Raw genomic sequence first — 10,137 nt, 5'->3', positions numbered from 1 at the left:
AGAGAGAGAGAGAGTGTGTGTGTGTGTGTGTGTGTGTGTGTGTAACAGTCAAAAAACCCTGTCAGCACTTCTGAGCATTCTGGACCGTTTCCTTCTCTAGGGGTCCTTTCACCAGCGCTCCAATCTGACCATCAACACACACACACACACACACACACTCTCTCTCTCTCTCTCTCTCTCTCTCTCTCTCGCTCTCTCTCTCTCTCTCTCTCTCGCTCTCTCTCTCTCTCTCTCTCTCGCTCTCTCTCTCTCTCTCTCTCTCGCTCTCTCTCTCTCTCTCTCTCTCGCTCTCTCTCTCTCTCTCTCTCTCGCTCTCTCTCTCTCTCTCTCTCTCGCTCTCTCTCTCTCTCTCTCTCTCGCTCTCTCTCTCTCTCTCTCTCTCGCTCTCTCTCTCTCTCTCTCTCTCGCTCTCTCTCTCTCTCTCTCTCTCACACACACACACACACACACACGTTTGTTATTGTGAATTCTGGGGACTTTCCATGGACTTCTATTACTTTTATACTGCCCAAACGATATTTTCTATTCCCTAACCCAACCCTAAACCTACCCCTTACAGAAAACCTGTTTGCATTGTTACACTTTCAGATAAACATCATTTACTATTTTTAATAATTTTTCCCTCGTGGGGACTGCAGGCCGGTCCCCACAATGTCAAACATTTCAGGTTTTACTATCCTTGTGGAGACATTTGGTCCTCACAATGTAGCATAAACAAGTACACTATAACACACACACTCTCTCTCTCTCTCTCTCTCTCTCTCTCTCTCTCTCACACACACACACACACACACACACACACACAACTGTCTCACCTTGTACATGATCAAAACATTCATTTTAATTGCCATTAAACTTCAAATGCTTCACTGACTGTGTGAACAAACCTCAACCGTTAAAGGGAGTGTGACCAATCTGACAAATACATTCATTTTGATCAAACATGTTTAGGTTTAAAATGAACTATATTTCATTGAAATGCAACGCACAATGCAAGACTATTTTTGAGACGTACATTAGATACTGATATAAGTGTAGCAACTGTAAACAGTTTTATTAAAATAAAAATGTGATGCTTAGATGGGCCACCAGAGCTTGAATCAGGCTTGTGTTATCTACTAGTTTCACTCTCACCATTACATTCTCTCTAAATCAGCACATACTATGATCATCCCAATCACATGAACGTATAGAAAACAGCACCTTGATGTTCCTCCATGTCAGCATCTGGTTGTCGAATCTCTTCAGTGAGATGGCTAATTTTCTCACCTACCTCGGAGAGCCTACATAAAACAAGATGTTAATTACGGGTTTCTTTATGTATCGATCATAAGATGCACAAATAAATATGATAAACTGATACAAAAATGGCAAAAAACAAATGGGCATTTTTAGTGCAATAATGTGCATCTACTAAGCAACTGTGAGTGAACATACATCATATACATTCATATGTTTTAGAAATACATACTGTCGTTCCATGTTGGCTATTTCCTGGTTGTTTTCTTTCACCTAAAACCAGCAAAAGAACAATCATGAAGTAAAGTCACTTGAAATATTTAAATGCAAAAATATAAATAAATCATATCCATCTTATTTTTCCTGTAAGAGAGGGCATGGCCATTTGTAAATTTAAAGTGTCTGGCTTCCGGTGTCACCCACTATTTTTAGCTGTACAAAACACCTTGTTTTGTGGCTTGATATTTCAAACTGGTGTGTCTTACCATATTATTTTAATGTATTATCCTAATTATGAACACACTGGTTTGTAGTGCAAACTGTTTGACCATTTAATGCATTTAGCCTGAGAGTGAACCAGATCCTGCAAACACAAGACACAAGAGTGTGAATGTTTGTAGCAGCAGCAATTTCTAATGTGACACACAGACAGTTTTTTCCACTTCATTAAAGCTCTCCACAACTGAACTCCTTTTAGACAGCTGCAATAAAAGGATTTGACAATAATCACTGAATGTAGGTCTACTGTCACTCTGTCAAATGTTTCAACTTGCAAAGTTTATGTGAAGCAGCTGTGTATTGTAACCTATAACAAACATGTCTGTTGTGAGCATGAATAAAGTTGCATCAAACATGCTAACAGTAGTACAGTGTTTCCTTACAGCCAAACAAAGTCCTGATTCATCAAGAGTTCACTGGTGTGTGTGTGTATGTGTGTGTGTGTGTGTGTGTGAGACCAAATGTCTCCACAAGGATATTAAAACCTGACATTTTTGACATTGTGGGGGAAAAAATGATAAAAAATAGTAAATGATGATTACCTGAAAGTGTAAGAAGGCAAACAAGTTTTCTGTAAGTGGTAGGTTTAGGGTTAGGGGATAGAAAATATTGTTTGGTCAGTATAAAAGTAATAGAAGTCTATGGAAAGTCCCCACAATTCACAGAAACAAACGTGTGTGTGTGTGTGTGTCCACTCACCACCTCAAACATCTCCTTCCTACTCATCAGAGTGTCCAGTCCTCTTGAAGGGAATCAAGCTCCTAGATGCAGATGAGAGGAGACATGGATGCGTTGTGACAGTGAATAACAGTCGACTTGGAATCACCCTCACAAATCATTCACAGACTTCAATTTAATGCTTAGAGTTAATAGTGAAGCTGTTAACTGAATAAACTAGAATTTATGTGGACCTGCGTCACTTATTGATTTTTGTTTTTAGCATTAACATCCATTGGGCATACACTTTTATCCAAAGTGACTTGGATAAGTGATTAGTTATTTTACCAGTTCTTGCATTGCCTGGGATTCAAAGCTATGACACTGGTGTCATTAATGCCCGCCATGTTTAACTGTTCATATACGACTGTCAAATATTAATCTGGGGATACAACTGAAAACATCCTTTAAAAAATAGTTAGAAGTTAAATGCCAAGTTCTTCTCTCCCCAAGCCAGTAAAGTGCAATCTGCTCACTTGTGCAAAAAACAACACAAAACAAAACAAAAAACAACACACACACACACAAAAGCATTTATCAAAGTAACAAAAACAAAGAAAATCAACAATGGGTTAGGTACTACAATGATTCAATAACTCACTGAACACCATTTACAGTCATATAGCATGAATAAATAACAAAAAGAATTATAACAAATAAATAATACAAATCATTTCCTCAAATACACAAATATAAGCAACACAACGCAACATACTAACATCGTTAGTAGTCCAGAGTAGTCCAAAATACCAAATTCCACCCATTTCCCACCATACTTGGTATCTTCCACTCCCATAATGCATCACAGAGAATTTATAAAAATACTAACAAAAGTTCTTTCAAGTCAAGTCAAGTCAAGTCACCTTTATTTATATAGTGCTTTTAACAATACAGATTGTGTCAAAGCAACTGAACAGCATTAATTAGGAAAATAGTGTGTCAATAATGTAAAATGACAATAGTAAACACACATTTTTCAGTTAAAGACAGTTCATCATTCAATTCAGTGATGTCATCATCTAGCTCAGTTCAGTTTAAATAATATCTTTGCAATCATTTGCAATCAAGTCAACGATATCGCTGGAAATGAAGTGTCCCCAACTAAGCAAGCCAGAGGCGACAGCGGCAAGGAACCAAAACTCCATCGGTGACAGAATGGAGAAAAAACCTTGGGAGAGACCATGCTCAGTCGGGGCCAGTTCTCCTCTGACCAGACGAAACCAGCAGTTCAATTCCAGGCTGCAGCAACGTCACATTGTGCAGAGGACTCATCTAGTTCCTGTGGTCTTGTCCCGGTGGACTTTCAAGACTTTTAACAAGTCAAGATGGTCAATCTAGGTGAGTCAACAGTTTCTTGAAGCAATATAAATGAAATGTATATTTGTTTAGTGCTCAGGTGGTCAGTCTGAGACACCATAGATAGTTGAGACACCATATCTTTATCCAAAGGATGTTAAAGAAAAGGAATTTGGGGAACGGAGAGACAATGACACATTAGTGTTACTTGCATTCTGCTAATACAGTTAGCACACCAGTCCTTAGTGTGGTATTACTGGGGGAATGAGACAGACCCTAGCTCTTCATTGGTGGCTTTCATCTCAGTGTACTTGGCCTGTTTATCAGCTGACATCTTCTGAATTATGTTTTGGGCAGCCTGTTTCTCTTGGACTATATCATCCTCCACATAACACTGAATCTGTCTGCAGCTTTCATCATCATTCAGCATCAGATCCTCCTATGCTTCCTCTGGACACTGGGAATCACAGGAACCACACTCCTGTTGTTGTACAGGTATATTCTTCAGGGAATCCAGAAGAGGAGCAGTGTTTTCACACCTAGTTCGCTTGAGCCCTCCAAATGCTCTCAGAGTGGTTCAGCTTGTATATGTGAACAAACCAAGTGATCTCGGACCATCTAAATGGTTTGTTTGTGGTTCAATTTCCTCGTGATTTGTCAAAGCAATGAGGTGTCAGTACGTTTTCTATGGACCAACATAACAAATGCTTGAGGTTTAACTAAGCAGTTTATCATTTGTATGTTTTTTTTTGTATATATAGATTTTTTTTATTATTGTTATTATTTACCAATGTAATTCCAGATGTTTTAGACTCTTGTTACATTTCTCAAAAAGAAATAAATAAACAGGTAAATAAACCAACTGTTAATTCTAACAATACAAAATAATTATGTTGTATTTATATAATCTATGGCTAGCTGTGCATTAAATGATTTTAATGAATGATGTGAAGGCAAAGAAGCACCCGACGCACAGCAGAGATCTAGCATTCTGCCCACTTTAAATCAGACACAGAGATGAAGTACTGCGGTGAGATCACATTTATTGGAATGCAAGAATTATAGCATTGATTTAGATTAATTATTGAGAGAGGGGGGGGGTGAAAGTTGCATATGTGATTTGCATCTGCGTGTCTCATTCCGCAAACAGTGAAGCTGTGAGTTTAGTTTCCTCAGTTTCTATGCTGTGCTCCTTTCTGTGCATGTGCAGTGTGATCTCCGATCTCTGTGTGTGACTGATGAGTGTCTGTGTGTGGGTTTGTGTGCGTCAATGAAAGCAGCGCTTTAATACAGAACGGTGATTAAACTGACTTTGAACTACCTGTGCATTACAACCAATCAGAATTGAGTATTCAGACAGACCATGATATAATATTATAGAATTATTTATGAAAAATAACTACTAAAACTGAACAATGAAAAACAGCTTACCTTGAATAAAAAAAAAAAATATTTATCTTATCTGAGAAAAGAAGGTTGAATTAACTTTATACTTAATGTTCCCTTTTAAGATTAAATTTGACTGAAATGCATTGATAAAGCTCTGTGAATGTCTTGACCGGAGATATGATCAGGGATTTCCAGCTCATCCTCACCCTCTTCCCTTTCCACTTCATCTTTTCCAGTAGGTCAGACTCCAGCATTTCCCTGCTGCACAGAGAGCTGGATTCTGAGTTCTTATGAAGTTGTGGTGTGATCACGAAAGGGTTTAAGATCACTTCAGTGCTTAAGAGGACCAAACAAAGAAACAGGTTCTCTTTTGAGTCCTTTATACTGTTAACACCAAAGGACTGAGTTCACTTTAAGTGAACTTGGTTTGGATCTTTTCAAACAAACTTGTGACTTTTCCTTGTATACATAACATCACTATTTATTCAGGCACGTGGTGTTTCCTACCACTTGTGCTGATGACACACATCTCTACTTCTCCAGGCTTATGATCCTACAGTAACTGCATGAATCTTGACTTGGAAAGAAAAATCTCCAATGGTTCCCATTTTCCCATCTAATGAAAACTGATCATCTTACTGTACCTTCCCAGTCACCCCAGCACAGCCAGTAAGATCAGGGTAGTGTTTGAGGTCCAACTGAACTTCACAGACAGAGGTCATGCACATCTGTGTTACAACTTCAAGAAAACCAGGTCGTGTTACACAATAATAATCCAAATTTAGACAATTTACAGTTCCATGGCAACTTTTCTAAACAAATTTAGATAATTATTTCAGTTTATTAAAAAGCTCTAGAATATACCAGAGATTAAAGATTATTTTCATGATTGTATTAAATCAAGAGAGACTAAAGATTATTTTCATGATTGTATTAAGAAACTTTGAGACTGTACCAAAGTTCACTTCGTGAATTTGACAGACGTTTATCCAAGGCAGCTTACATTGCATTTAAGGTATACATTTTTATCAGTTCATGCATTTCCTGGGAATGGAACCCATGACCTTGGATTTGCTATTGGCGTGCTCTACTGCTTGAGATACAGGAACAGCACAATAAAACTCATAGTTCACTATCTTATGTCAGTGACTGTGGTCAATCTTTAGCCAGTATTTTTATTACAGAGAGCAAAGGTTTGTCTCTGTCTGAGCTCTTTTAAGCATGAGTTGACATAGACTATTACACAGCACTCAAGGGTAAGTGACTCTTACATTCATATCTATAACTTTTTTTTATTTTAACCCTTAACAAAAGTGAAAAACTGATGTTTTATGCAGATTATGAGGCAAAGATCCTAAATGCTATCATAACACTTTGACTTTAGATTGACTCAAAGAAATGTAATAGCAGCCTGTTGAAACAAATTGATTACATTATGAAAACCTGGAATAATGCCAGATAATGGTCACCACAGGCTTTTCTTTACTTCAAAGGTTCAAAGAGGCTGTTCAAATGATCTATTAAATGCAACTTAATTTGCATGCATGGTTAAGCATAACGAAAAACAAATATAAATTTTGAACTGAACCAACCATAAAGCAAATGGAGACGACGGGCTGTCAGGTGTGTTAAAAAAAAGACAGATGGGCGGAGCTTTACAGCAGAAGGCAATGTGGGGGGTGGGGGGGGGATAAACCAGTCTCAAATTTGCACAGGACGCAAAACACTGACACATGTAAATATCTAACAGGACTGTGAGTGGTATACAGGCAATACAGGAAAAGACAAAGACAAAGGTTTTTGGAGGAGTTGAGGAGAAAAACAGAGCTACACTTATCACTAGAGAGTTTTTTTAAATCCAGTAATAGGAATTAGCCCAACATTACTATTACGACAGATCCTGAAAAACACATTCATATTAAAGATGTGGTAATTCAATAAATTGCAACTGTATTGAATAGACAACATACTATAACAACCTCTTCTAAGTCTCTGTTAGAGACATCAAGAATTGCACACATGAGAGCAAGTGCAAAGCATATGACAAAGCATTGCATTCTGCAATTGAGGCGGGCTCTGGTAAAAAAAATTAATAAAAAAAAGGAACATTTCCAGCCAGTCCATGTTTATAAGATGAGAATGAAACAAGCATCTGTCCTTAATGAAACTGAACAATAATGCATCACAGCAAGAAAACAGGCCTCACTCCTCTAGAGAACACTGGGTGACTTTGTGTATCATGCCAGCCAGAGAAGACCATGAGTATCTTTGTGGCCGATGGCAGATAACATAAAACAGCAACAAACACAAGCAGAGAGACACGGGACAGCAGCATGCTGATAGGAGAGGGACTCGTCTGCACAAAGATCCTCTTTATGTGACACTCATTAAGAGTGTTTTTACTTTCTCAAGAACCTTCTCTGCTCTTTATGACTACAGCTCACAAGAGACAGGACAATTTAGCAAGAGCTCGCTTTCCTCTTATGGGCAGGACGCTGTTTGTTTGGTTGATGCAGTGCTGTTATCACAGGTAACACAGATCATGGCCGGGAGACAGATGCATGTGGTGTGGGTCACAGCGGTTCTGATGAGCACCGGTGTAATCGCACAGCAGGTGAGTGTCTTTCACACACAGTTATGACAACATGTTCTGTATCAAAGTAATATTCATGTCTATGTTACTGTCTAACAATTAGTCACAGCCAAATCATAGACTGGAGAAGTACAAGTTGATGTAAAACACAGTAAAAAAAAGAAAAAAGGGAGGATCCGCAGTCTCCTGTTCTCATGGCTCGTCAAGCATTACACTCCGATGTCAAACAAACATTCACCATTTGTGTTCAGGTGGACATGGGCAACTCATCTCTGACAGAGGTTCCAGAAGATACACCTACAAACATCACCGGATGGATCCTAAGCAACAACTCACTTGTGATGTCCGCCTCGGATATAAACACCTTACAGAAATATCGCAGGATTACTGTGCTAGACCTTTCTTATAACCTCATACAGACGCTGCCTCCTGGAGCCTTTGACAAACTCACTAACCTAGAGATTCTTAAACTGAGGGGAAATAGCTTGCAGACCCTTGACATAAACATCTTTAAAGGACTAACAAAACTTAGGAGTTTGGACCTGAAGGACAACCCATGGAACTGCTCCTGCTCGCTCACAAGCCTCATCAAAGAGCTGAATGACTCCGGCGTATTAATAGGCGAGAACGAGCGCTTAAGTTGCTTTTTATTTTCAGATACTGTGTACAAGCCTTTGTCAATTTAATGTTTCTTTTGTTTGACTTATTAATCTGCAAAATCGCATGTTGGTCTTGCAGGGAAAGAAGTCACTTGTTACACCCCCCAGAAAACAGCTGTGCTTGATGGAAACCCTTCCTGCTCAATTCAAGCCTCAACTGCCAAAACATCTGTGGAGAAATCTACAGCTACCACAATGAAAACCAGATCAACACCAGCACCAGCGCCCACCACAGAGCCAAGCAACAGCAGCCACGTCAATGGCTCCAGCAAAGGTAAACACACAAGCAGTAACACGCCTGACTGTCTGTAAAACACTGTGACTTGCACTGAGCTCAAACAGTGCAGCGACCATAACACAATCAGACGAAGTTACAGCACTCTGCTGTGGATCCTCTTAGTGGACACAGGATAAATAACTGCGAACATTTTTCTCAAATACTGTTGAATACACAGCTGATGTCAGTGGACTCTACAGAGCATGTGTTTCTCCTCAGGGTTGATGGCGAGGGATGGTGAGACACACACAGGAAGCCACAGCTGGAAGTTCCTGCTTGGTGTCGTTGCTCTAACCCTCAGCACTTCCATGCTCATTGTATGTGCTGTCAAATCTCCCTCATGGTACAAGCTTCTGTTTAATTACCGGCACCAGAGGCTATGTGAGGATGTGGAGCACAACGTCTTCAATACCGGACGCTTTTCCAACTTCAGTCTAGACACAGAGCAGACGGACACGAGCACTCAGGAGTTGGACACTGGACTGAGCTTGCAGCCCTTTGAGGATGATGATGGCTTCATAGAGGACGGCTACATTGAGCCAGGAAACTACAGAGAACACGCGGATGCTGACGAGTCTTGAGCAAGATCTGCAGCAGGAGAAGGACAGGGGCTGCAAACAGGTGGAAAAATGAAGCTGCGAGCTCTTGCATTAAACTGTGAGGATCTGTTTATTCCAGTGCAGTAGTGCAATATGAAAAAAACCTTTAAAATATGAAACCCAAAGATCACTGAACTGGAATTGCAAATGCATGTATCTCAGCAGGTAATTGTGTGTAAAAACTGTCTGTCACAGCACTTTATCATAAAGTAATTCTAATTTTTACTCAAAGATCTTTCTTTTTAAAAGCTTTTCAGTGATGTATGCAATAGTGTATCCCTAATATCCAACAAAATATCCAGGATGTAAATTGATTGCATGTAGTTTTTTCTGTAGGATATGTAGAATCGTATGTAGAATATGTAGAATAATTTAAAAAGAAGCTCTGGCATGATAGAACTGAAAAGCAGTCGTACTCGTGAGGAGATCGAGAAACATTTCACAGGTCAGCTGCTGCCCTCTTGTGCACAAACTCTGCCAAACCTTTACTTGTGAAGAAACAAAAGGACTTACTCTCGTCTCTCGGTGAATATCATGTCCATACTATGAGCTTCTCTGTCGTTCTGTGCTTTCAGCTAAAGAGATGAACATAAAATAAAATTAGCAGGAACATGAGAAGAGCAAAGAGGATGATGTTGCTGTTTAAATAATGTCATCTCACCATGATTATGTCATTCACCACTTCATCCATCTCAGTGTTTGTGTTCAGCTTGTCAACCAGCTGGTAATTAAAAGATTATTTAAATAATGGCATTATGCATCCCAAAATCTAATTCCAAGTCTTTTACTGATTCAAAATAAAGAGACTTGTAGTACTGATTTAAATTAATGTATTATGTTGTAATCTGCCAGTTGCCCTTGAAGATCTTT

The 10,137-nt window shown here is 39.2% G+C and overlaps 2 protein-coding genes across 4 annotated transcripts in view; one reads left to right on the top strand and one right to left on the bottom strand.

Annotated features, from left to right (window-relative positions):
- LOC107558068 (intraflagellar transport protein 74 homolog) overlaps positions 1 to 3,240 on the bottom strand; it is a 7,652-nt gene extending 4,412 nt beyond the window's left edge. Inside the window, exons 1-5 of one of the 3 annotated variants that reach the window (XM_016241683.1) lie at positions 3,174 to 3,240; positions 2,437 to 2,498; positions 2,280 to 2,308; positions 1,472 to 1,512; positions 1,204 to 1,283 (exon numbers count right to left, since the gene is read on the bottom strand). In XM_016241683.1, the coding sequence (XP_016097169.1) occupies positions 1,204 to 1,283; positions 1,472 to 1,482 (91 nt within the window). In that variant the 5' untranslated portion in view covers positions 1,483 to 1,512; positions 2,280 to 2,308; positions 2,437 to 2,498; positions 3,174 to 3,240. The remainder of the gene's footprint in view (positions 1 to 1,203; positions 1,284 to 1,471; positions 1,513 to 2,279; positions 2,309 to 2,436; positions 2,499 to 3,173) is intronic. The other 2 variants (XM_016241680.1, XM_016241681.1) reach the window with 2 other exon arrangements.
- A 5,229-nt stretch (positions 3,241 to 8,469) lies between these two features.
- LOC107558067 (leucine-rich repeat-containing protein 19-like) lies at positions 8,470 to 9,426 on the top strand. The gene is made up of 2 exons (XM_016241679.1): positions 8,470 to 8,665; positions 8,888 to 9,426. Exons 1-2 carry the CDS (start codon positions 8,587 to 8,589, stop codon positions 9,247 to 9,249), a joined length of 441 nt encoding a protein of 146 aa, XP_016097165.1. The 5' UTR covers positions 8,470 to 8,586; the 3' UTR covers positions 9,250 to 9,426.
- Positions 9,427 to 10,137: the final 711 nt, after the last annotated feature.

The sequence above is a fragment of the Sinocyclocheilus grahami genome, unplaced genomic scaffold, assembly GCF_001515645.1.
Source record: "Sinocyclocheilus grahami isolate Dianchi unplaced genomic scaffold, SAMN03320097.WGS_v1.1 scaffold631.1, whole genome shotgun sequence".
Taxonomy (NCBI): Eukaryota; Metazoa; Chordata; class Actinopteri; order Cypriniformes; family Cyprinidae; genus Sinocyclocheilus; species Sinocyclocheilus grahami.
This window is presented reverse-complemented; position numbering and strand designations above follow the sequence as displayed.

What these genes read in the sequence shown, in the direction of transcription:
- LOC107558067 (XM_016241679.1), top strand. Translation starts at nt 8,587, where the DNA reads ATGAAAACCAGATCAACACCAGCACCAGCGCCCACCACAGAGCCAAGC. An exon ending in CGTCAATGGCTCCAGCAAAG is followed by an intron (nt 8,666 to 8,887) that starts GTAAACACACAA and finishes GTTTCTCCTCAG; the next exon opens with GGTTGATGGCGAGGGATGGT.